At 34.8% G+C, this 27,235-nt stretch overlaps 9 protein-coding genes across 9 annotated transcripts; 6 read left to right on the top strand and 3 right to left on the bottom strand.

The window, feature by feature from the left end:
• NDAI0B00520 (uncharacterized protein) lies at positions 1-2,910 on the bottom strand (the record flags this gene model as incomplete). Its single annotated transcript, XM_003668281.2, has 1 exon — positions 1-2,910. A coding segment is annotated over one exon (2,910 nt), but the record flags the coding sequence as incomplete, so codon positions are not given.
• Positions 2,911-6,737: 3,827 nt separating this feature from the next.
• NDAI0B00510 (uncharacterized protein) lies at positions 6,738-7,463 on the top strand (the record flags this gene model as incomplete). The annotated part of the gene is made up of 1 exon (XM_003668280.1): positions 6,738-7,463. The coding sequence occupies one exon, from the start codon at positions 6,738-6,740 to the stop codon at positions 7,461-7,463; it is 726 nt and encodes a 241-aa protein (XP_003668328.1).
• A 1,607-nt stretch (positions 7,464-9,070) lies between these two features.
• NDAI0B00500 (uncharacterized protein) lies at positions 9,071-10,231 on the top strand (the record flags this gene model as incomplete). Its single annotated transcript, XM_003668279.1, has 1 exon — positions 9,071-10,231. One exon carries the CDS (start codon positions 9,071-9,073, stop codon positions 10,229-10,231), a length of 1,161 nt encoding a protein of 386 aa, XP_003668327.1.
• A 1,663-nt stretch (positions 10,232-11,894) lies between these two features.
• PHO90 (SPX domain-containing inorganic phosphate transporter) lies at positions 11,895-14,660 on the top strand (the record flags this gene model as incomplete). Its single annotated transcript, XM_003668278.1, has 1 exon — positions 11,895-14,660. The coding sequence occupies one exon, from the start codon at positions 11,895-11,897 to the stop codon at positions 14,658-14,660; it is 2,766 nt and encodes a 921-aa protein (XP_003668326.1).
• A 763-nt stretch (positions 14,661-15,423) lies between these two features.
• On the top strand, positions 15,424-19,185 carry UBP12 (putative ubiquitin-specific protease UBP12; the record flags this gene model as incomplete). Its single annotated transcript, XM_003668277.1, has 1 exon — positions 15,424-19,185. One exon carries the CDS (start codon positions 15,424-15,426, stop codon positions 19,183-19,185), a length of 3,762 nt encoding a protein of 1,253 aa, XP_003668325.1.
• A 328-nt stretch (positions 19,186-19,513) lies between these two features.
• NDAI0B00470 (SANT/Myb-like DNA-binding domain-containing protein) lies at positions 19,514-21,526 on the bottom strand (the record flags this gene model as incomplete). Its single annotated transcript, XM_003668276.1, has 1 exon — positions 19,514-21,526. One exon carries the CDS (start codon positions 21,524-21,526, stop codon positions 19,514-19,516), a length of 2,013 nt encoding a protein of 670 aa, XP_003668324.1.
• A 1,388-nt stretch (positions 21,527-22,914) lies between these two features.
• On the top strand, positions 22,915-24,624 carry CDC6 (AAA family ATPase CDC6; the record flags this gene model as incomplete). Its single annotated transcript, XM_003668275.1, has 1 exon — positions 22,915-24,624. One exon carries the CDS (start codon positions 22,915-22,917, stop codon positions 24,622-24,624), a length of 1,710 nt encoding a protein of 569 aa, XP_003668323.1.
• A 482-nt stretch (positions 24,625-25,106) lies between these two features.
• NDAI0B00450 (uncharacterized protein) lies at positions 25,107-26,309 on the top strand (the record flags this gene model as incomplete). The annotated part of the gene is made up of 1 exon (XM_003668274.1): positions 25,107-26,309. The coding sequence occupies one exon, from the start codon at positions 25,107-25,109 to the stop codon at positions 26,307-26,309; it is 1,203 nt and encodes a 400-aa protein (XP_003668322.1).
• Positions 26,310-26,482: 173 nt separating this feature from the next.
• Positions 26,483-27,172, bottom strand: SOP4 (Sop4p; the record flags this gene model as incomplete). Its single annotated transcript, XM_003668273.1, has 1 exon — positions 26,483-27,172. One exon carries the CDS (start codon positions 27,170-27,172, stop codon positions 26,483-26,485), a length of 690 nt encoding a protein of 229 aa, XP_003668321.1.
• Between the last annotated feature and the right edge of the window lie 63 nt (positions 27,173-27,235).

Here is a 27,235-nt window from a genome sequence, read left to right as displayed (position 1 = left end):
CTTCTCAACAGTAACCTTCTCCTTGCAAACAATAATCACCTTGGACTTGGTATCATACTCCATGAATCTATCTACCAACTTTTCCACCTCAGTCTCTGCCACAGTAGATCTTTCAAAAACTTGGAACTTCTTCACAATATTCTTGAGAGGAATTTGATTAACCAAATCAAAGTACAAGATTCTGTTCTTATTGGACACCATCGACGTACACATCTCCTTGTCATAACCAATAAATTTCATAGGTTTGACCATACCCTTTTCACCAGCAGTACCTGTCATCACCACCACCTTCCAAGCAAGATTAAAGTTAATCTCAGGAATCAATCTAAAAGATTGTCCACGGTACGATTGTTCAGTCTCTAAGTTGTGAAACTCATCAATGACAATCATACCTAGAATACAATCTTGATATATATTGTACCAATTATTGACCAACCGGACAAATTCTACAGAACCTAAATCGTTAAAGGTACCAACGTAAACATCACAAAACAAGTTTTTCTCTTCAACAGCTGGACCATTAACAAACAAATCCTTGAGAATACCACAATTAATACCACTTGAAGATAGTCTTAGTTTCATATTCGATAGCAAACAAACATAAGGGACAAACACAAATGAAACAGTCTTTTGTTCACCATAAGATAATGCAACCAAAGGAATCTGAAACAGAGCAGTTTTCCCAAAACCTGGAAGAGCTTGAATAGGGATGATCTGAGTGCCTGATAAATAAATTTCCACAGCAACATCAAATTGACCTTCTCTGAATTGAAATTCCTTACCATACAACTTCTTACCGGCAACAAACAAATCCTTGATAGAACCATTTGATGAAAAGTATTTCTTGACACATGCATCCCTAGCTACAGCAGACTCACCTTCTTCTCTTTCTTTGCTATAACCAAGCCCTAACCAATTTTGCCAGGCACTATTGATTAAGGAAGCGTATTCTCCTCCTAACGACGCATCTGCACCAACACCAATCTCAACATCGTTACCGTAGATACCTTGACCAGTTGCAGCAGAATGACCAGCTAGTCTCTCTTTTACATTCATCACATCCATATCTTCACCTTCAACTTTAACATATTCACGAACTAGCTTGATCATTCCATGTCTCAACTCTCTAAAAGACGACCTCGAAGACCTATCAACAGACATTGGGTACACCTTCAACAACGATTGGAATTTATGGTAATGCATCAACGTATGAGACAGACCATCAACGAACACAAAGGAATTCAAAACATTACTGGAATATTTAACAGGATCAAAATCATCTTCTGAATCACCACCACCAACTGATCTGGCCAAGTAATTTCTTAGTAAATACTGTTCTGCAACTGTGTCAGTTTCTTGGAATAAATCTCTGCTCATGTTACAATAATCCTTACCGAGAGCATGTTTCAACACTGCTCTTGCGACAAAAATGTAATAAAATAAGTAATCTGAAGTTTTCTTATCCAAAGACTTGCATAAATAATTAGCTGTTCTTGTTTTGGAATAGGAAGTAATGATATCGAAACATCTAGATTCTGCATCGATAAACAAATTTCTGTTATTACCAGCATACTTTAAGATAACCATATCTGGGAATCTGTAAGGACCAGTACTTGAAAAATATATCATCCACATTAAGCACACACCCATTTCAGTCACAATTTTAGCAACGACATCAGGTTCAATGGTAACACCAGATTTGGGATGAGGAACTTGGGCTAGTAAGGTTGCATGATCGAATAATAAAAAACAATGAACTCTTAGGAACAACTCTACTCTCAACGATTTGGAATTGGGGCCCTTGTTAAGAACAGACTCAGCAATAGCTTCTACGGACCAGACGTCAGCAAAGTATTTACGTAACTCTTCAATACAACCATCATATCTGGCAACAACATTGGCATAAAATTCTTGGATGTAAGATCTGGAGAATTTTTTACCAGAGATCAACACAGCATCAGGTTTACAGACCTTGACGTTGAACTTGGTATAATCTTGATAAGCAGTTGCCAATTTGTGGTACATATTCTTGGTCCAATTCCAAGGTTCACTAACACTAGTAAGGAAAATTTCATCAGCCTTTGAATCACCTGCAATAGCACCATGATTAAGGTATCTATATAAACAGAATAAGTAGACCAAAGCCCTAATGGAGTCAACAAATTGACGATATCCATTCAACTTATGAAGAGCTGGATAAGACAAAGACACATCAGTCCAATTGTAACAGCAGACTCTCAACAATAAAAACCATATTGAAGGTGAGGAGCCAGGTAACAATTTTTTGGTAAACCAATTAGCCATAGAATCAACTGATTTTGGAGGGTCAGTTAGTTCGGCAGAGTCAATATCTTGAGCAAACGATAACTGAGGGAAAACTTCAATTAGGTAAACAAAAGGGGCAGCTAAAGAGGAGTATTTTTGAATCGTAGGGATTTGAAGATCCTTTGGAAAGACTTCACCAAGACCTTGGTTAGCAAAAGAACCCAAGTATGGACGACGGTGGTATCTTTGTCTAACAGTAGAATAAATTTGGAGAAACAACTCATGAGTGGACTCGATGAATTGAGGTTTGACCTGATGGAACTGACGTAAAATTGATAAGTCTGATTCAGTGAACGTAATTTCGCTAACATTCATTTCTTGCTCGAAGAAGGACGAGTCTTTGGAGTGGACAATATCTCTATCAACAGCAAAATCAAGGGCACCAATTAAGGTGGAAGATTCCTCTTTGTAGTAAAAGTATTTGGTACGCTTGTGTTTGCAATACAATGGGATGACTAGGTACTTTTGGGCTAGTTGGTGGAACCTTTTTGGAGTTCTAGCATTGACAATCTGATGACCATCTTCAGACACATAACAGTTTTTCTCTACGGTCGTACAATAATCGAACAATTCTTTACAAGGCATCGGAATTAAGTCACACTTGGAATGGGTAGTTTGGTATTCATCTATATCCACCAACGATTGAATGGAAAGCAACTCTCTTTCCCAGGTGGAAAAGAATTTGGAAGTTTTAGTAAGGTTCCTAATGTATTTTTGTCTCAACTCCTTGCTTATCCTTGGATTTCAACACAATGAAACCTTCAATGAGGACAACATTTTCAGATATAGTGATCATTGCTCAATGTAGACGTAGATAGTTCCTTGGTGTTCTGTTACCTTGAGAGTAAATTACAATTGTTCGAGATATCTAGTCACTTAATATATAAACAAGTATTGAATACAGACGCGAAATGAATAAAGAATAAACAACAGAGGGTTGGTTATACCTCCTCTATGGATGTACCCATGGATATCCTACGAGTACTTATTTATGCTAGATCTATATCATAATGAGAGCACCCATACATTCCGCATCTGCCTCAAGTTACAATTTTTGACGACGAGGTTAATCGAAATTGGTCTCAACTTACAATTTTCAACCAAGCGCGCAATTCGCCCGCCTCAACATACAAAACACGGACTCGAATGCAAAAAACACTGTAAACACCGTAGAAGGATCAGAAATCAAATATCGTTTTCTCAAAAGCAAAAACCAGGAAAACACATACTGAAGCGCGCGGCCTAGAAAACAAAAAAATAATTTATTAAACAATTAAGGGTCTCGCGGAATTTGGAGGCAGAAAGGTGTTTGATAGTTTTGGTTTCGACACCATGTTCATCTTTGGAAGTCAGAATAACATAGCCATCTATAACAGCGACTGTTTCAGATATAGTAATCATTTCTAAACCATTACTTGTTTGGGCTATTAAAAGAAATGGGCTCTGTAGGTCCTCAAATATTATCGCTTTTAACGTATATTTTGTTAATTTTTGTTTACTTTTGGAAATATCTAGCATAAGTTATGTCCCGATAACTGGTCTACACGTTGCTCCTGACTGGCGATATGCATAGCTAAGCACAACCTAACCGCAACTACAAAATCAATATTCTACATCAATCGCAATGACTTTAATTTAACAATATATTTAATATCATCACTAATTTTAAAAATCTAAAGCTAAATGTTTCAGCGGCTGTCACTCTCCCTGGTTGCAGTTATATTTAAAAGGACAGATACGATCCTGTAGGGTCATCAACAACGAGAAACTAACACCGTTACTCACTGGATAAGCAATCTATGAGGTGAAGATTGCTGGAACCGAATATTCTATAGATGCATAGGATAAGAATATTAAGAGCAAGATTAGTCATAGAGTAGATCCAAGATAGAACATAAGTTCTGGAACTCTATGGAACATTACGAAATATGATTCTAGAAAATAACAGAAAAGTTGTAGAATATTCTAGAAAAATTTATGATTAGAATAGGCTTATCCGACTACGTCTGAATATCTCCGGCTCTTATGTGAAGATAATATTTCTGTCCAAATGAGAAATTATATAAAGGACATGAAATGCAAGAATGTTAGGTATTAGTTTAAATACACTTTTAATTATATAATATATAAAAAACCACGAAGAAAACATTGAATATTATTAATAAATGATCGAAACATATAAATCTGATATTGCTCCACAAGATAAGATACCAAAATCTCATCTATTATTTCTGGAAGTGTAAATATAAATTTAAGTGAAGTAATAGCAAATATTGGATAATTTTACAATTCACGAAAGGAAACATTGATTAAAGAAATACTTCTTTACTTTTGAATGTCTATTAGTCGTCCTTGAATAAAACCCCCGATCATTTAACAGGTTTTCATATATGGAATCAGCACCTGATATTTACTTACGTACTATATTAAAATCAACAAGTAGCTAAATATGCTATTCAAGAAAGAGTCACGTAGGGCTTTTTTCATGGAATTTTAATAATTTACCAAATGTTTTCTGTACCAATTGTCACGTCAATTAACGTTTTGCTCAGTTTTTGCTCAGACGCTATTACGTTAGGTGCACTGGGGCTTACCTTACCTTGGAAGAAAGTATCACAAGAGCTTATTTAATTTTCAACTGATAGTTTCTCAACAAAAAGTAGTAGCATTAAGGATTTAATTAAAGTCTGTGTTGCATTCAGGAAAAAAACAAGAGTTGTATGCTGGTTAAATGAATTCCAGAAGTGGCATTTATTAGTCACTTTGCGTTTTCAAATATCAGTTTGTAGGGTGCGGAATGCATGTACTTAGATTAAATTTTTTACCCAATTTATTGGTTATGAAGTAAGTCTATTTTACAGGGGTCGTGTAACAGTCTCTGGCCTCTGAGATGGGCTCAAATCAGCATAAGGAATAGATTCTAGGACATTTTTGTCGGCGGATATATTGTTTTAGAGTTTCTATTATAAGCTACTTCTAATAATTGTCTGTACTTATATATATTTCACACAAACGACAGAACAGTGTAACCGAATAATGTTATAAAGAGTCTTATCTCTTATATTCTTCAAGTTGAAATTCCCTTATAAACCCATTTGCCACGAATGTAATAACTTGATTATTATTGTTATTGTTTTGATAATTTGTTAGGTAGCTGCATCTATATATTATATTATATTATATTATATAATATTAAATAAATAAATACACAATTATGAATATTCAGCAAGAATGAACTCTGATACTCCTGGATGTCTGCATCTCGTGAAATGGACTTTTTTGCAAAAACGTCTTCTGGATGGTCAACTAGGAGTAATCATTTTGAGGTAAATTGAGAACTCATTGGAGAGTAAGGTAATGGGTTACCTTTATCGAAGTTCTGGTTGTTCTTTTCTACTGATAGCTCTCCAAATATGAAAAATTTCAGTTCCTTCTTTTCTTTTGTATTGTCTTATTACTTCTTCAATAAGAAATCGAGAATAAGAATTATGAAGAAAACCATTTTTTTCTTTATGTCTGCTACGAATTAATATGTGTGGTATTTATCATTCTGATTTTTGATTAGTTTTGTTAAGATCAAAAGGTTCGCAATAGGATGGGGAAGCTATCAGAAATAAGTCCGTATCAGGAATCAAAGTGAATGTATAAATAGAGGAATAAACGTGAGCAATTATTGACATAGAAGGTACGTTGGCTGTGCGATTTGTAGACCCCGTAAAGTGGAATGTGATACTCAAATGGCTAATTGTTGGCGATGCAAGCAACCAAGAATTGAGGGTGGTTGTTACGATATCAATATCCAATAGGTCAATCTGACCAAAGTTGATAGATATGGTGTATTTGATAAGTGTATTTGACCTATATTCTCTCAGCCATACTATAGGTTGCAGTGTATAGTATAGTATAGTACAGTACACAGCGATTCCTTGTCCCTTGTTGTCGTTGAATCGCAATGGCTTACGCGGATATTCACAGCCTTCCGCGTTTTTCTATTCTCACAGCAGATGGATGAAGTTACAGTATTTACATAAATAGATCAACTTTTTTCAGAAACATTGCCTACCATCAATGATCGAACAGAACGGAGGTTGGCATCCATAACTAGCACCATTACGAAGATTCTTTCAAGCTGATATATGTCCCAATCAGAAGCTGACACAGGAACAAATGCCAACAAACACACTTTACCATGGACCTTGTCACTGTCAATGGATTGAAGTTAAGGAAGCCCTTTTCGGAGTCAAGAAGAAAAAGTAATATTTGGTGGTTTCTTCCAAATTATTTCTCTAAATAACAGTACATCTACTGCAAATACATTTTCCGTAAAACAAGATAATTGGATTTTAGATGAACCTACTACTTTTGCTCTGGATAACCGAGAATCGTCTCATTGGATTTTCAAAGAATGTATCATGAAGTATTTCTTAACTGATACAGGGCGTAGCTTCCCTGGCCCTGTCGTAGAGGCTCCGTTTCACAAGTTGATGTTAAAAGGTGGCAATCCCACTCTACTTGTCTTAGGTCCAAATCTTTATAAGGAACAAGCTTTTTATTCCTGTGATATCGAAGAAACAGGTAAAGAATTATTGAACATCAAGTACGAAATTGGAAATCTAGAGCTGAACGGCTTTCTCCGTTATATACATTACCGGGCAAATGTTCAATATGAGGGCTATTGTTATAAAGGATCCTATAAGATACATGAGCACCCAATGAAACCAAATAAAATTTTATACTTACCGCCCTCTCAATATTCCAGCATTCCACTTCAAGCCATTTTTTATGGGTTTTCTCCAGAGGATGCAATAATATATAGGGATTTGTTGATTGTTTACAGAATTCGAGCAATCCGACGTGGCTATAAACCAACGATGGATAAAGTCTTAAGTGTCTTTTTTGACCCACCATATGAAATATATGTCATCCCTTCTCCGCATGGGAACGATTCCAAGCAAGAATATATGGAAGTGGATCATTGTGAAGACGTCACAAAGGAGGAACGTCAAACTTACCAAGCTTATTTTATGTTGAAAATGAGATACATGTTGGGTGATAAATTGGAATACTCGACATTTTCTGAACTACTTGAGAACACAAACCATGCGTACTGTGAAAGTGTACACTTAGAAGAAGTCTAATCATTTCGAGTCACAAGTCTCACCTTTTTATCATGAAACTAACAATCCAGCAAAAATTGCATTACTACATCATTCCTGTTAATGAAACTGCCACTTCAGGAGACCAGTAATCATCTCTGAAGTTTGCTAGTGATTTTGATCCTATACGAGAATGATGATTGTTAATTCCTTTTCTAACGTGCACTCTCAGGAAACCCTGCATCTGTTCCAACTTTCCATCGGTTTTATTAGATTTTTTTACTAGAGCAAGCAGATAACGTATGCTACAACTTCGATAAAAGTAAGATTTATCTTCCAAGGTTTTACTAGACAGTTCAGACTTTCTCGGAGCACTACACCCTTGTCAAGAGGGCAAGACATACACAGCCTTTCAACTGTAATAGAGGGCCAGATGCAATTCTATTAAATTTTTTGTTATTCCTCAATTATGTTAAAGCATATTGAACTGAGCATTGTGCTGGTCCTGATACCATTTCTATTCTTGCCTAATGCCAACGGAAATGGTCCTCAAATTTATTTCTTCTTTTACCAAGTTGCCAACTGCTGGACTGTTGGACACTTATTAAGAACTTCTATAAAGCTATATACGCAACACTATAGATAAGATAACATGTTCCTGAGGAAGTTAATTAAAGATCATATATCCTCTGATTGTTAATCGTTGCGGGGCACGTACCCTCCGGATTTTGCAGTCAAATCACGCATTTGAGATGAACTTCTTGGAGGTAGTATGAAGATGAGCGAGTGTAGTTGATGCTTAGCTAGAGCACCATATTCCGTACAAAAGCACAATTCCTAGAATTGCATCTGCTAATTGCGAGACTAGAGCCACAGGATGTGTGCCCAGCCCTGGGAAGGGTTGGGTAGGGGGGATGGGTTGGATTAAAAATTTGGAGGCTAGAAGCCGGGCTAGAAGGTCTCCAATTTGGGGCCAGCGGGGGGGGGGGTAGAACCAAAAATTTGGGGGTGCATATAGATAACCAAAATATTTTTATGATGACTAGTAATTAAGGTAAAAAAAGACCATATTAAGATATATTCAACATTCTATAAATGGGGTTGGGGTGGGGTTGAAATTTTTATTTCCATCTGGATGTTGAAAAAGTATGGGGGTGGGACTATTTTTTGGAATGGTAGAAAATATTTTCTACCCCCCCCCCATGTCTGGTTCCAACGCCGCATATTTTCCCCGGTCTCGGAAATTTCCAATATGTAGAACAGAAAGTCCGGAGCTATAACGGGCCCCCGGAGAAAAGCGTTACGTACACCGTGTACGGTCCGTGCCTAATAACGCGTGTGCAGATCTCCTAACGAAGAACTGTCAATAACGTACGTACGTACTTACATGCATATATACTTAATATCCGGACATCGTACCGTTTTTGTGTCCTTGGGTATAACAAAATCGTTCTCCAACAGTTGTATAGTATTAGTCGTATTTCCTGTTGGTGGCAAATGTAATTGTATATAAAGTGAGTTCTTCAGGCTCTTGAATTATGAAAATATCTGAACTGTTTAATATCGTATACCATATAACGTCAAATAATATACTCACTCACTGGTAAGAAGGAAAAGAATATTAAACACTATCAAGAGAAACTCAAAAAATGTCACAACAGATTATACATCCAATTTTTTATTATGATAAGGATGCTTTGAAAAGTATGGATGAAGATATGTCCCGTCACATGTCGTATAGATCCAAGGAGCTCCCATCAAAAGCTTCCTATGCAGCATTTACGTACAGGATCATTGAGATTATTGATGGTTCCATCAAAAAAATAAGTGGAGAGCAATTCTTTGAGTGTTTAGGAACCGGAGGTGACAGCACCAGAATATTTTTGGTCCCTTCGTTTTACCATGCTTTATATAAGGCTCATTTAGATCCAAACGAATCAGTGGGGACCTTGTTTTATAAAGACCAATATTTACACTTTGCAAAAGCATTCTTCTTAAAGGTGGGATGTGATGTAGTAGTTAGTTTGGAGAGTGGTATTTTCGACAGTATTATCCCTGGTGAGCTGCTAGATGAATTCGGCAGGGGTATCACGTATCGAGCTGGTATTGAATGGTACTTTCAGCGGTCTATTTGCAGACTTACCCTTCTTTTCCAGAAAGGAATTGAAGATTGGGAAGGAGGCTATAGGCTACCCACCAATAAGACTACAGACGAATTCCGTGAAGAGATTAATAGCCTGACGAGGATTGATGAATTATTAGACAGAGTCCCTAAGACGTTGTTATGTAACTTCAATATTGCTGATGGAATTGACGAAGACGGACGTGAAGAAATAAAAAGACGCATTCTTGGGGCGATCATAGTTCCAAAAAAGACGATATTTGACTCCAAGGGTGTACTCTATAATGAAATACACCCTCAGTTGCCTTCATTACTATTTGCTGCTTTAGTCGTATTAATACAAACAGGGATGAAGCTGGTTGATCCAGTGCTGACAAGTATTTTAGAAATGGAGAATCTAAGTAAAATGAAGAAGGTTTTCATGTTTTTGATTGGTGTATGCTTATCAAATGCATGGTTTTTACTAATCCCCTCAGCATTCCAGAGGGATGCAGTAGATATCATCCACTACAAAGTGCGTTATTTATACGAAGTTCTCAAGGGATACGTTAGTTCTATATATCACTTTTTCCTACCCTTTTTTAGATGGTTAAATTTTTTTCTTATAGATAATGTAACTTCATGTTATTTATTAATCATCTTTAGCTTTTTTTGTTATTATTTTCATTATATGAGTAATGTTATTTAGTGGTAAATAATAAACATACTGTAAGGCATTCAGCAATCTGGCTAACATCCCACAAGATTCATCAATAATTTCATAACTTTTCTTCTCCATTATTTTTATCGTTTTTTTTTTTGTGAATATCGAGAAGTAGGGTCTTTAGATATGAAACTTTTCAACCTTGGAATACTGTCACTATTTGTATAATTAAGGAAGTTGAAAAAAGCTATTATATAGCAAGTTACGTACGTTAATTGATTTTTCGTAAGCCAAAATATTAAGAAATTTCCGCAATGAGTAACATTATCAAAGATCATAACATGCGTTCACAAGATCAATTGGGAACTGCAGTTATTGGGCCATGGAGTTCTTTCAAAAATATGGTTGTCACATACGAATAACAAAAGAACTTGAACTTTTGCAAGTGATGGGCATATATATCCGTTCAACATATTATGGGGTGTCGCGTGTGTTTGACATTACTTAGGGTCTAGCTACATGTTCATTAAAACATTTATAATTGGGCATTCTTTATAATAATCTAGACTAGCAATAACGTACTGACACTCAGTCTCAGGCAGTCACTGGACAAGAAGTGTCTCAGTAACAGCCACACCTATGGAGCTGTCACCTACCCTTAAGAGTATTGGAGGATACTTTTTCTTTGCAACAGCCGTGAACATATTCCCGTCCCGTCCCGTCCCATCTCATCTCATCTCATCCAGGAAGTCTCTTCCGTGTCCCCTCTTTTGGTTCCATTTCTCGGCCCCCACGCGGAAACAGAGTGGAATTAATATATTCTCGAAAACAAAAAAAAAATTCAAAGTTGGCGCCTGAGGGAACAAAGACCAACCCGCAGAAAATAGTTTGTGAAATTGGTTCCCTCCCTCTGCCTCCCCACCAGGCATGTTACGGGTTCGGCTAGCGGGTAGGATAGACGCGAATTTTTCACCCAAAATTTAGGCTAGAAGTAGGGGAAGAAATTTTCAATTTTAGGCTTGCAGTATGGGTAGAAATTTTTAATTTTAGGCTAGAAGTAGGGGTAGAAAAAAATCCGTTATGGGTCTGTGTGGGAGAAAAAGCCAAACAAAAATACCCAGAAACCCCCGCACGAAAAAATTTGTCTAGGGCTGGGGGTAGGCTAGAAATTTTTTAAGGTAGGGTAGGAACCAGGTTAGAAAGTGCCAAAAGAGGGTAGGCTAGAAAATTATTTCTACTCGTAACATGCCTGCTCCCCACGTGGGTGAGGGAGACAGATTCATTTCATATACATACAAACAAACAAACGTATTGATTACACATTACACTCTATTATATTATATTACATTATTTCAACTGCGAAATTCTTCAGGTCCGATCCCATCATCTCGGTGGCTGATACCCCCCCGTACAAACACTCTTTATAGAAACTGAAGCCACATGAAAAGAAAATAACGAAAAAAAAGAAACAGGTTTTCTGCTTATTGTTCCTTCTTTATTCCACCATACTTGTTTTTGTCATGACATGGGAAATATAAACTTACTAAATAAAAAGGCACCTGCTTACCTATAAGAATTAATTAAACAAAAACATCCCACGAGTTTGTTTGTTTGTTTGTTTTGGCTTGGCTAATACCTCTCAATAATTAACGTCAGGGTCTTGAAGGAACAAAGAAAGTACACCACGTTTTAGAATCTTTCTTCTTTCATGAGATTCTCCCATTTTTTAAAATATAACGCTGTCCCAGAGTGGCAAAGTCATTATGTTGACTATAACGCTTTAAAAGATTTGATTTATACTTTACAAACTGATGAATTGAAACTAAATCATAATAATGACGATGACGATGATGATGCCACTGGCGGATCATCTTCAAGATTTGGTAAAAAATTGAAAAATAAATTATTCCATAATAATAAATCAACCATTACCGGGAAATCTACAAACAACAATGTTAACTCTGACGGTAAACTCGCTGTTGGTGACATGATTCATGAAGAAACTTTTGAATTAAGTGATATACCGCATCATCAAAACGATTCTTCATTATCACAACAGCAAAATAATAAGAATAATAATAATACCCACACAACTACACCTTCAAAATTCTCTGCTTTGAAAAGAGTTCATGGTAAACTTTTCGATTCACGTAGATCTTCTAGTTCAAGTGATGATGATAAAACAATAATAAACACATATGATACTTTCTTAAATAATTTAACAGTGGAAAAATTGAAAGTTGATGATTTTTATAAGAGAACTGAAGCTAAATTTTATGAACGATTTGAAGCTTTAATTAAGGATTTAGAAATGGAAGGTATTTCTGCGGATACCCTAAGTCTCAATTTTTTCCCAGAAGAAGCTAATGAAATTCCCTCCAACTCAGAAACAAATGATTTACAAGATCCAATTTCAGGTAGTAAAACTTTCAATGTTTTGAAAACTTTTGGTGAACAGACACAGATTAATAATGAGAATGAGCTGGAATTAGATGGAACGGGAAACAATAATAATGAAAACGAAGATGAAGATGATGAAGATGATATCGATGACTATGATTATGGTGAATTTGACGAGGCTCAAGATCATACTGCATTATTAAATTATTCTCAAGTTAATATTAAATCACAAAAGAATTCATTATTAAAACAATCAATCATAAATTTATACATTGATCTTTGTCAATTAAAATCATTCATAGAATTAAATCGTTTGGGTTTCACTAAGATTACAAAAAAAGGTGACAAAGTTTTACATTTAAACATTAAAGACGAACTAATACAAACTGAAGAATTTTATAAAGATTCATACATTTTCCAAAGAGAAACAATGATTAATTTAAGCGTAAGAATTACTAAATTAGTAGAATTTTATGCTATCATGACAAATCAACAATCAAATATTGCAAATTGTAAAAAGGAATTGAAATTATTGCTTCATGATCATATCGTATGGGAAAGAAGTAATACTTGGAAAGATATGTTGGGCTTATTATCTCATAAAGATATTACCACCGATTTGAATGGAGTGGATCCAAATGCCGCTCTTACAGAAAGATTAAATTTGGAATACTATTACTTACCATTACCCTTCACCGTGAAATTGAAATGGGTTGGTTCATTTTCCTCTATCCCAATACCAAAATTGTTTTTAACTTGGAAAGCTTTTAAAATAGGGTTCATTATTACAGTCACAGGTATACTATTAGGTATCAAAACTTTTAATGATCCAGTAGAACATCGTTGTATGGCATTAGTGGAATGTGTCGCCTTCCTATGGGCAAGTGAAGCTATTCCATTACATATTACTGCATTTTTGGTTCCTCTTTTGACAGTACTATTCAGAGTTTTGAAAAATGATGATGGGTCCGTTATGAAAGCAACCACCGCCTCTTCAACAATTTTTTCGTCAATGTGGTCATCCACTATTATGATTTTATTGGCAGGTTTTACATTGGCAGAAGCTCTTTCACAATATAATATCGCTAAAGTTCTTGCATCTTGGTTACTAGCAGCTGCGGGTACCAAACCAAGAAATGTTCTTTTAATGGCAATGGGGGTTGTTTTCTTCCTTTCTATGTGGATTTCAAATGTTGCTGCCCCAGTTTTAACTTATTCATTATTGAAACCAATTTTAGATACCATGGATGCTTCAAAACCATTTGCTCAGTCTTTAATTCTTGGTGTTGCGTTGGCTGCTAATATTGGTGGTATGTCATCCCCAATTTCATCTCCACAAAATATTATCTCAATGGAATATTTAAAACCATATGGCATCGGGTGGGGTCAATTTTTTGCAGTAGCTTTACCTACAGGTATTATTTCTATGTTATTAGCATGGGGTTTAATTTGTTTAACTTTCAAAATTAATACTTCGAAATTAACTAAATTTAAACCAATTAAAACAAGATTTACTATTAAACAATATTATGTCATTATTGTTACTATAGGTACCATTTTATTATGGTGTGTGGAAGCTCAAATTGAAGGAGCATTTGGTTCTTCCGGTCAAATTGCTATTTTACCAATTGTTTTGTTTTTCGCAACTGGTTTATTAACTACTAAAGATTTAAATGCATTCCCATGGTCCATTGTTATTTTAGCCATGGGTGGTATTGCATTGGGTAAAGCTGTTCAATCATCTGGTTTATTGGCGACTATTGCAAGAGCTCTACAGAGGAAAATTGAAAATGACGGTACCATGGCTATTTTATGTATTTTTGGTATTTTAATGCTAGTTGTTGGTACATTTGTTTCTCATACAGTCTCTGCTATTATTATTATTCCATTAGTCCAAGAAGTCGGTGACAAACTAAGTAACAAAAAGGCAGCACCAGTATTGGTATTCGGTTGTACATTATTGGCATCTGCTGGTATGGGGTTGGCATCTGCTGGGTTCCCAAATATTACTGCTGTTTCTATGCTGGACAATAAAGGTAATAGATATTTGAACTCAAATACGTTTTTAACGTAGAGGTATACCTGCATCACTTTTAGTCTTTGTTTGTGTTATCACAGTTGGTTATGGTATTATGATTTCTGTTTTAAAACCGGTGTCCACTTAGATCGATCTTCCCTCATCTCCATCCTGCTTATATAGACATATAGAACTTGTATATTATTATCAACGTCATAGTACGTTAGGAAAAAAATCGTATATTGCATTATTAGAAGAAAAGGGAATTACGGGAACACGTTTATCCATTTTTCATTATATACACTATTAATACTAGTAACAGATTAATAAATTCTTGTTCTACAAAAAAGAATTGTAGTTCAGATATATAGAGGGTAAATATAGTATGCTCGCAAAGTCCCAGCTCCGTAACAAGCATCAAAACTTGTCATTTCTCTAAAATATTTTAAAGGATATGAATAGGTTACGAACATAAATATCATGAAATGATATAACCAGAATAGTTTTGCTTGGAGGTTTGATTATTCCCTCTAGAAATAACAGTATAAGTATATAATAATATGCAGACACTTCCCCGTTACCCGGACATCGGCTAATTGTATTGGAAAAGCAAAAGGGAAATAATTTTCAGTAAATAATACATTAACATCGATAATAACATCATCTGCAATGCCGTTTTCCAGTACGGTTCTTCAATTTGAATCCGAAACTTAATGGGAAAAAATTGCATACAGTGAGGAAATCTAAGTGAATAGTGGTTACTCACGCTCTTCAGAGTTGATTGTACTAATTTGCATTTCTTTTTGTTCTTGAACAAAAAATGGCCTTTAATGATGATGAAAATACAGAGTCCGAAGAACTCGATGTTCAATTGTTCGATGATCTTAATGATGATAAACGGGAGCAATCTCAAAACCAATTGGAAAAAGATAAAAGCCAACAATATGAAAACGATGCTTCAGTGGCAGTGGAAGCAGAATCGAATGATAATGAAGAGGAAGGGGATAACACCAGTCAATTGATTCCTGATTTACCATCTCAACGAAATATTATTAGTGATCTATTAGAAGAAAATAAAAATATGGAAGCTGAAGGTGATAAGATATATATTATTCCAAAGTACTGGTTTGATAAACTAAAGGATCCTGTTACTGCTGATCCTAATGAATTGGGACCAATCGATCCTTCCCTAATTTGCAAAGATTATGACAATTTGATATTGGCCGATTATAATAAGCATCCATATATTCCACTTCCTGAATCTGTTTTCTTGAAGCTATACGAGTGGTATGGGTTGGCACAAGGCTCTCAACCAGTTGTTACTTTCTTAATTTATGATGATGAATCAAATTCTTTAATACCAGATTATAATTGGTATTTCTTCAGAATTCATCACTTGACCCAAGATGGAGCAAGTAGAAATTATTACCCAAAAAATACTAAGACATGTTTTACCATGACATCGTTAGCAACTTTGAAAGATGTTCTGATTAAAGCGATGGATTATTTTGCAGCTATCGAAACAAACATTGACGCAACTCAAATGAATTTCCAAATTTGGTACGTCGATGATCCATCAGCTTCTCACACTGCTTCAATATTATCCACTCTTTATGAATTAAATCCCATCCAATTTCTGTCATTTAACGCTATAACGAAAATAACAACTCAACTTATGGACAAACAGATGAAAGAGTTCACTCCAACTTCCTTTGATTTCGTGATAGAAACTAAACCAAAACAGAAAAGTAGTCATTGGCCCTCAAACTTTCTTATTTATAATAACTTACAATCATCTCCAGGTACAATAGGGTTAACGAATTTGGGGAATACCTGTTATATGAATTCCGCACTCCAATGTATCACACATATCCCAATATTCCGTGATTACTTTCTATATGGAACATTTCAAAAAGAGGTTAATGAGGGAAATCCATTAGGCTATCAAGGATATATGGCTCGTGCCTTTAGTGACTTGATACAGAGTTTATTTGGTGATAATATTACATCAACTACCGCATATTCACCTAGTTATTTTAAATCTACATTGGGCCATTTTAATTCAATGTTTTCCGGATATCTGCAACAAGACTCACAAGAATTTTTGGCATTTCTGTTAGATAGTTTGCATGAGGATTTAAATAGAATAGATAAAAAACCGTACGTGGAAAAACCTTCTTTACCCCTGACTGCAAATTTGAATGATTTTGATGTGGTTAAGAGATTGGCTGATGATACGTGGAAGGCACATCTGCTCAGAAATGATTCTGTTATAACAGATTTATTTGTAGCGATGTATAAATCAACATTAAAATGTCCAGAGTGTCAGAATACTTCAGTTACCTTCGATCCATATAATGATTTAACTTTACCTCTCCCTGTGGCTTCCATATGGCATACCAAAGTCAAAATATTCCCTTTAAACTCTCCACCTTGCACTTTAGAAGTGGAATTAGCGAAGACTTCAACTTATCTAGATCTCAAAAGTTATATCTCCGAATGTACTGGGATAAAAATACAAAACCTTTTTGGATGTGAAATATTTAGTCACCAATTTTATACCAACTATGAAACTGTGGAATCAAACTCACAGTTCTTGCCCCTGCAAGAACTGATTTCTGACCAAGATGATGTTATATTCTATGAAATTAATATATCCAATGATGAAATAATCGTACCTGTTTTAAACACCAAAGTAGAAGAAAACTTCAGCAGGCCATCCCTCTTCGGTGTACCATTTTTCATAACATTATCTGCTTCTGAATTAGATAATCCATGTCTTATAAGGTACAAACTCGAGAAATGTTATTCAAATTTAAGTGGTGGGTTCATACCTTTTCCCTCAACTGAACAAGAAGAATTTCCGACATTAGATGATTTCCCACTATTATCTGCGAAATATCCCAAAGAGGCACTAGAAAAGTATACAGATGTATTACACTATTCAGTCCCAATCTGTATTGACAATGATAAGCAAGTTAGAAACGAAGAATATTTTAAAATAAAAATCTTGAATTTTAAACAATCGATAAAAACAATAAATAATGCAAATGACGGAAAACAATCTCCAGCTTTCTGGGTTCCACAAACTCATATGAATTTTTCAAAGGCACAAGATATAACCGAATTACTCAATCCAATAACCCGTTCCCTATACCAATATCACTTATCTTCGGATGATGAAATTACGTCAGAGGGATTAGTAGATACCGCAAAGAATGAAAGGAAATTAATGAAAGTCCAGGACTCCGATTTGGAATCTCCACTTTCAGAGGAAAATATATCTGTCGATAAAGACCTAGATACCATTACACCAGAACAAGAACAATTAGGTATAGATAATGAAATTGATCTCGAAGAAATACAAGAAACAGACGGAAATTCTGAAGAAAAATGTGAGGAACAGCCAGCCGAGGTTTCACAAACAACAGTACTGAACAATAATCTGGACCATACCTACAACAGATCTACCCTGATATGTCCAGGTAATGTAATTATATGTGAGTGGCCCGCAACAAACATTCAAAAGGCGTTCACAGAGGATAAAGTGATCAACTGGGAACATCCAGCTCCACTACCAAATCCACAACTGGAAAAACTGAAAGAACAACGGGATAAACAAGAAGAAAGGCATATCACACTGGATGATTGTTTAAAGTTATTCTCAAAACCAGAAATTTTAAGTTCCAATGATTCGTGGTACTGTCCTCATTGTAAAGAACATAGACAAGCAACGAAACAAATAGAGCTTTGGAATACGCCAGATATTCTTTTGATTCATTTGAAGAGATTTGAGAATCAACGTTCATTTAGTGACAAAATTGTTGATACAGTATTTTTCCCAATCACAGATTTCGATATATCGGAACATTTGGTTTATAAAGAGGATCCAAGAGGTAACGTTTATGATTTAATCGCCGTTGATAACCACTATGGAGGATTAGGTGGAGGCCATTATACGGCGTATGCTAAAAATGCTAATGATAATAAGTGGTATTATTTCGATGATTCAAGAGTATCAGTAACTGCACCAGAAAAGAGCATTGCCGGATCTGCATACCTTTTATTTTATGTACGTCGTAATTCACATGAAAACGTGGTGGAAACATCATTGCAAGAGACCATAAAAGAAGCACGTGAAGCTCATCAAAGAAAGATACTTGCATTAGAAGAAAGACAAAAAATCATTTATGAAGACAACAAAAGTGATATGGAAGATTATACGGACGGCACTGACAGTGAATCTTCCCAGCATGCAATTGATGTAACTTCGAACAAAGAGGTGTTCGAAGATAATGATATTGTTGAACGACCTCGAGCAGCTATGAAGACTGAATCAAGTATGTCACCTACTACTTTCGGGAAAAATACAGAAGAGAGGCGGTCATCTGATTATAGTAATGAAAGCGTAGAAGTCGGGGAACAAGAGCTTGATGATTCTAATCCTGATGGTATAAATGCCGCACGAAAAAAATTAAGATTGTTGAAGAAAGTATATAATAGATCATCACCATCGTTACCTCTTACCTGTTCAGAGACTAATGATGAACAGACAATAGAAACGCCGAAAAATGATTCCTAAGAACTATTTGCAGTAACACTTTTATGGGCACACAAAATATAGTTTGCAACCCAATCTATCTGCATTGTATATTCAAAAGAAAAACTAGTAAGAAAAAAAAGTATAACCCTTACATAATCATCGGATGCAGTTCGTGTAATTTTATTTAAAACCCTTTAATTACATTCTTTTTCTTTATCCTCATATACCTCCTATATATTTCACTTGCTAACTTGTAAAAAAAAAAAAACTCCTAATAAGATAGCTTATATATTGATGTCATTTTGACGAAATATTTAATATATATATATTATAATATAGATGTCCAAATGAGAGTATTGTCTATATACTACTCGTTATCGTCTTCCACATCACTATTGTCAGATATAGAGACATCTTCGTATGTGTTAGAAGTATTTGCATCATCTTCTTCTTCAGCGGTGTCATTAGATAATTTCCTTTTAGATCTTCTAATAAGTGTACTTTGAATTCTCCTTTTATTTCGAAGTTTTATCAATTTTTTATAATTCACTTGATGTTTTGTTCTGTAATAATGCAAAACACACTCTTCACAAGATCTTAGCCCACCCATGTATTTTGAGATTTTACCAAATTTCTTAGGATATATTAAATATGCTTTAACGAAAAGATCGTGTTCTCTTTTCGAAAAGTCGATCTGGCCATCGGTATATATTCTTGATGCCCAATCATTCTTATCAGTTACCAAATTAGTCACATCATTATATTTCGTGGAAAGTTTTTTGATAGGATCTTTAATTATGTCAGGAACGGTTACAGCAAGCTGATGATGTCGATAATCGGGATCAATTTGGAGAAAAGCTTCTTCTAATTCTGAATCATCTACAAAGTCTGCCCTATTCAAACGTCGGGAGAAACGAGCCTGGGGCCTTGGTTCTATACTATATGTAAGGCCTATCTCAGTGTCCTCGGTAATATCAGATGTGCTCGAAGGTTGAGAATATTGTTCGTCAGTTTCAGTTATTTGTGTTTCATTACCAAAGTCAGTCACTGGTTCATTCGCTGATATCATTCGACTTACGTCAATATCCCATTGAGATTTTAGATTACGAGACCTATTCTCCATTGTCCATTCATGTATTCTCTTGTATTTTTCAATTGCTGACAACCGTTGGTAGAGCTTTTCTCTAACATTGCTTGAGTATTCAAGAATATTAGCATTGAAGATATCGTATTCCTTTAATGAATTAATTGTAGTCTTTTCACAGACGTTACTTCTACCGGCTAAGTTTGTCTTTGAATTTATTAACCTCTCCCTTAGACCTGCTAATTGTGTCGAAACTTTAGTAAGAGGGTAAATACACGAAGAAACATGTTTATTTATAGGTACTTGCCAACTCTTAGAGAGTTTTTCTTTTTTTGACTCGAGGTGCTTCTTCAGGTTAGTTAAATCAGTTATGAGCAATGCTGGATCAGATATGTATTCATATTCTGTAGAATTATTCTTAGATATCTGTTCGCAAATAGAATGTTCTTCTTTTTCTCCCTCTTCATGTTGTAAGGTTCGATTAATGGCTGTGGTTTTGCCAATAGAGATATCCTTTCCAACAGTATTAATCACTAACTTTTGTTTCTCCAATTCATTTTCAACTTCCATTTTATCATTGAAGAATTTCTTCGAAAGATCTGGTTTTATACCTTTATCATTTCCTAACTCAAGTTCATCCAATCTCTTTGTCTGATGTTTTACTGAATTTATTAAACTTGAACCTAATGAAGTTAATAATCCGCCATGTTTGATGTTTGCTTCCCTTTTATAACTAGTTGTTTTGTCCACAGATGATGCATTGTATCTCTTTTCATGAGGTATAACAGAACCTGTATACACTTTATTTGGTTTGCCTATGCTATGTCGAACTGGTTTCCGATACCTAGATCCATGAAAACCTCCTAATTGCTCTGTATTGAGTAATGTTGGTGTATTAGTCCCTGAATATCTAGAGATGGTCCGTGTATTGTTGATGGTAATCGGGACAGATTTTGGACGTTCAATTGCCGAGACATATATGGATGCATTTGGATTATATCTACTGTTCGATATTCTCTTTTCTGTTGATAGTTTACCATTAGAGTATCTTTTAAATGGTATTGAGTTTGGATTATATCGTGAATTTGTTCCTATATTATGGGGCGGGTTTCCAATACCCCTTGTAATGTTTATTGTACTGGCTCCTGTACGTATATTATGGTCTGGTTTGGGGAAGTATGAATGACGTCTATCATTGTTTTGCCTTGGAGACGCTAAATTAGTTGCATTTGGTTTTCTATTATTAAAGCCATCATACTTTTTTCTTGAGTAATGGTAGCGTTTCTTATTGAACATTTGCCGATCATAAAGTTTGTACTATTTTAGTGAGTGGATCTTTTTATTGTGAATTTCGTGGTATTAGCGTTCTTTCAGGGCATTCGTTCGAATAAGTAGCAAATTACTTAGAAATTCAATATCAAAAGCAGCAAATATTTAGGAAATAACCCAAGATTTCCTGATTTTTAGACAGTAGGACAAGTTTCTATATTGAGAACAACCTTTGGTATTAGTGCAACGGTAATAAATAGGCTACTTATAGATCAGAAATTATGTCCACAGTCTGAGTATTAACCAACTACACTAACATGTCCTTGTTATATCTTTTTTTCCACTAAATGGAAAAATTCCGTCGTACAAAGTGAGTTTTTCCAAAAGGTAGCGCCGCCGAGAACGAAGGAGCGGTCTCATTGGATTTGAAAGCAGTTGATTTTTGATATCCTCCCTTCCAAAGTGAAAGTAACCCATCATAGATTATAGATAAAGAATAATTGTACTCAACGCATTGTAAAGTGTCTTTGTTTTCAATATACATAACCGCTGCATCTATGGCAGATCATAATGCAATAGCAAATGGCAACCGAGTTGGAGAGGAAGAATAAATCATTGAGACTTGAAGTCGTATTGTGTAAACATGTTTAACAATGAGAATATGGGCTGATATATGTTTCTTGTTGTCTTGTACTACTCAGCGGAGAAGGTTCTGGACAAGGGGATATATCATCATTTCCAATCGCCTTCGTCTTTCAAATGGGACAGACAAATCACTTATTATGCATGAGATTCACTAAAATACCGCCGTTCTTTCTTTAGATCTTCCTCAATGAACGAATAACTCTGCTCCAGAATAATAATATATCGCGGCTGTAGATGCATCTCACCATTAGATTCGCCTAACTCTATATTATTCTAACCATGAAGAAGTTTCCGTTGCCGTCCGAAAGAAGTACAATAAACATAAGACGGGTAACAGTAGCAGACAGACGTGTACGCGCAGCTGATTCCTACATTAGGAAATTGAGATCTGGAGGGGCCTATTACATTTCCTAATACGGTATGCTCTAGTACTCCGTTCATCCTTACACCACATTAACTTTGGATATGTGAAGCGAAAAATAAATTGAAAAGGCTGGTTAAAACAAATTTGAAATTGTGTTGACGCGTAAAGAAAGAAAAAAAGTATAACGATTATTATACATTTATGCTTTACGCGTCTGGTCTTTTTATTCCAAGTTACTACTGCATGTAAAGCAACCTAGTAACAATATTATATATATATATATATATATATATATATGTGTATGGCTCTCCATTCTATGGTATCTGCTTTGATTCTTGATGGGTTTCATTAACCTCGAAGAAGAACAGTTCAATCATTACCTTTCTCATATTATTGACGATCAGAGATGACTATGGGAAGAATTACCAGATCTAAAACAAAAAAAATCGCATCTCGAGCAACATTGGATCTATGTTTAGAAACACCCATCAATATATCCGCCAACAGTGAAGATGAACCGATAATGGAACCAACTACCCCAATGAAAGGGGAAAAAGATCGAGAAAATGCAGCAAATCTACTGGCAACACCTCCAGGATCGATCGAGAAGAAGCAAAGGGTACAACAAGTTACTATAATAGATACGACACCTGTAAAAAATAGTATTGCTTTGGACGGTTCATTACCATCACCATGTCCATCACCATTGCCTCAAGATAATCGTGATTCCCTATCTCCTAAGAAACTAATATTTGGCAAAAATTCACTTTATTCAAGAACAAAAGCAGTCTTACAAAGATCAACTGAAACAGTTACCAACAAAGAAGATGGTTCATTACCAACGAGAAAATTACAATACTTACAAATATTAGAATTCCTAAACAGAAATATGGAGGCTCATAAGAGTTCTTCTCTGTATATAACAGGTCCACCTGGGACTGGGAAAACTGCTCAAGTTGATTCCATATTGAAATCCAGTTTTTTACCTATAATACCGAAACATTCACAAAATCAATCTATTCCTAAACTATCATCTCATGATCTCAACAATGTATCATTATATCAACTACCCAGTGGGAAAATTCAACAAGTTGCCGTAACATCCATAAATTGTATTGCATTGACTAATCCATCTTCAATTTTCACTAGAATATATGAAGCATTTCATAAACAGACTTTTAACACTAATATTCCATCTACACCTGTTAAAACAATGCATGCGTTACAACAATTCATGGAACAATATGCACAAACAACTACATTCATTGTCGTTCTTGATGAATTGGATAAATTAGTTCATCCATCTATAACAAACGTTCATTCTACAAAGATTCTTTTCGAACTGTTTCTATTAAGTAGAATTCCAACTGTCAACTTTCTTTTAATCGGGATAGCTAATAGTTTAGATATGAAGGATCGTTTCCTTTCAAGATTAAATTTAAGACAAGATTTATTACCGGAAACTTTAATTTTCCAACCATATTCATCTGATGAAATGTTTCAAATCATAATGGATCGTATAAATTTAGTTGATCCAAATGAATCTGTATTTAATCCAATGGCTATCAAATTTGCTGCAAAGAAATGTTCTGGTAACACAGGTGATCTAAGGAAATTGTTTGATGTATTAAGAAGAAGTATAGAAATCGTTGAATTACAAATATTGTCAGATATGAAGAAAAATTTAAATAGTAATAATACTGTACTTACCAAAGTCGGATTACCGCACATTGCAAAAGTATTTGCACAGTTTATGAACTCTTCTTCAACAAAATCACGTATTGGGAAACTCAATATGCAACAACGTATTGTCTTATGTTGTTTAGTTCATAGACAAAAAATTGATATCTTCCAATCACATTGCTCCCTGGATGATGCTTATGATTATTATTACCAATTATTGAAAAGAAAGGACTCATTGATACCATTAAAACGTAATGAATTTTTGGAAATTTGTAATGCTTTGGAAACAAATGGTGTAGTCACCATATTCCGAGGTAAAACTCAAGGAAGAACGAAACATAGTATAAAGATGATTAAGACCACTGTCGATGATAAAGAATTTGATGAAGAAATCAATAAGATGGATTTACTTAAATCGTTGCTAATCCACTAAATAATCATTTTCTCTTCGCCCCAACTTGCATATACATATATAGATAGATAACACTAAAACAAGTAAATACCTAGCATTAAATCAATTTTTTGAGAATACATCCCTCTCATTGATTATTTTATTATTCATTATTTGTATTTTATATAGAACATTTTTGGCCACAATGGAATAATGGGCATATACTCCAAATAGAGACCGTAATTGTCATAGCAATAGCCCTTTTCTTCCAGTATTTGTTACATTTTTATTCTTTGGTGACTTGGGAATTGTTGTATCGCGCGAGTCGCGAAAAAATAATTAACATGAAGTCCAGAATTTGACATGAAATTTATGCAATACATTCCATTTACATCGTATGTTGTCTAATCAATGTGCTCAATTCATTTGGAATGTGTCTATGTTGAATAACATTATCCAAAGATTTTGCAATTGGTTGAGATAAGCGTATTTTGGATTTCAAGATCAAGTGTGACCTACAATCCATGTTGCTACATTTACGTCCCCATTTGCATATAATCATCCTCTGCATTTGTTGGTATGCCATCTCATCCCTAGCGTCACAAGTCACCAAGCAAGTTTTAACATTATGTCCGTTACCTTTATTCTTGGGTGAATTCCAGTTTCTTTATACGGCATTATTAGCAGCTCTATCATGTACAATGGCTTACTATTATCCTTCATTCAATAATATCTTCCCCAAAGGTACTTTCCCAGAATACAATCGAGATTACAATAATAGTGACTACATTACAAGGAATTCTTCTCAACAGAAAAATATCATAACTCGACCAACAAAATTTATTTTCAAAACTGTTTTACCCTTAAGTGTCTTCCAATTCGTGGGTAAGTATTTTGGACATAAGGGAACATCATTAGTACCTATTTCCACTGTTGCTAGTATTAAGACATTGTCACCTTTATTTATTTTATTGTTTCAAAAAATGCTAAGAATAAAAACTTTACCGTTGACTAAGATCCTTTATTTTAGTTTATTCTCATTGGTAGTAGGTGTTTGGATTATTGTTAGAGAAGATAGTAAATTCAGTACTAAAAATAAGAATAATTCGATTGGTTCTAGTAGTTATGGTGTAATATGTGCAATTATATCAATGTTTATCTTTGTGGGACAAAATATATATGGGAAAAAAGTATTTACTTACAAGTCTGAGAATCAAATTAATCCAACTCTCGATAGAGTTGAAGATTATAGGGAAAATTCGCCATTGCCTTATTATGAAGGGAAAATGAAAATGCCAGAAATACAGCCTCATAAGCCTAAAAGTTATGATAAATTGACCCTTATGATATATATTTCGTTAGTTGGATTTGCCTTATCGTTTTGTTGGTTCATGGCTCTTGAATTTCCAATAATTTGGGGACACTTATTTCATGGAACATCGAATGATCTAATTCAAGAAATGCCATGGAGATTATATTTCTTAAATGGTACTTTCCATTTCTTACAAGCAATGATAACTTTCCATTTATTAGGAGAAATTTCTACTTTGACATATTCTATAGCCAACTTGATGAAAAGAATAGCAATCATCTCTGTAAGTTGGGTATTTGTTGGGAGAAGTGTTACTTTATGGCAGATAGTAGGTTTGCTACTTAATGTTTTTGGTTTATTCCTTTACGAAAGGTGCAGTAATAAAAGAAAGCAAATCAAAAGTCGTCCTGAATAATACGCCAAGCAAAACAACGAGAACTCGAATAATACGGGAATATCCCTGCGGTGTGAGCCTGATTTGGTTCTATCCATCTTTATTTATTATTTTTTATAGAATATAAAATGATTATACAAATTTGTTTTTTTTTTAACGCATGCATATAATCATCTTATGAAGTGATATATACATTATCTATGCAGAATTGATATATTTTTCCTTTTTTTAGCAAGAGCTTCCTGTTTCATTGCCTTTGTTGTTTCTGGATCGAATTTTTCAACAAGGAATGGGAATATAGCTAATAGAATGACAGAAAGAACGGCAGCGGATTTCCAACGAGAATTCAAGATACTAGCCAATGGACCACTTTGTAAGATACCAACATTTCTTACTTGGAAGTAAGATCTATATGGTGCCATATTAACTTCCGATATGGTGATGTATGGTTCCATTTCAATAGCTTCTAAATGTTCTGGATGTATTATATCGTTTGAAGGGAAGTATTCTCTTCCAAAAAAGTTCTTGAAGGCTTTTGACGTAATTGTGCCATTCTCCAATTCTTTAAATTCTATAAGAATTCTGTTAGGTTTCAAATTAAAGTCCAGTGATGTTGAATATAATACAAAATGTGTTGTTTCATTGATTCCTGAATTTATTGGCAAATTTGAAAATTCAAAGTTCCCATCGCTGTCTTGTAGTCCGGTTTTCTTATAGTATGGTTCATTTGTTGAATAATTACCAATTTGATAAAGGCTGAAATATGTTCTCGATATAGAGAAGTTGCTGATGTTCACGAATGGTAAGTCAAGTTTCCCTTTAATTGTGGTACATTTTGCAAAGGAGAGGAGAAAACCTACAATTAAATATAAAACAAATAACATGCTTTCCTCTGGTTAAACGGTAGGTATATCGGATGGTTTAAGTAGGAAGAACTCGACCTTTTT

Source organism: Naumovozyma dairenensis, chromosome 2 (genome assembly GCF_000227115.2).
Source record: "Naumovozyma dairenensis CBS 421 chromosome 2, complete genome".
NCBI lineage: Eukaryota > Fungi > Ascomycota > Saccharomycetes > Saccharomycetales > Saccharomycetaceae > Naumovozyma > Naumovozyma dairenensis.
This window is presented reverse-complemented; position numbering and strand designations above follow the sequence as displayed.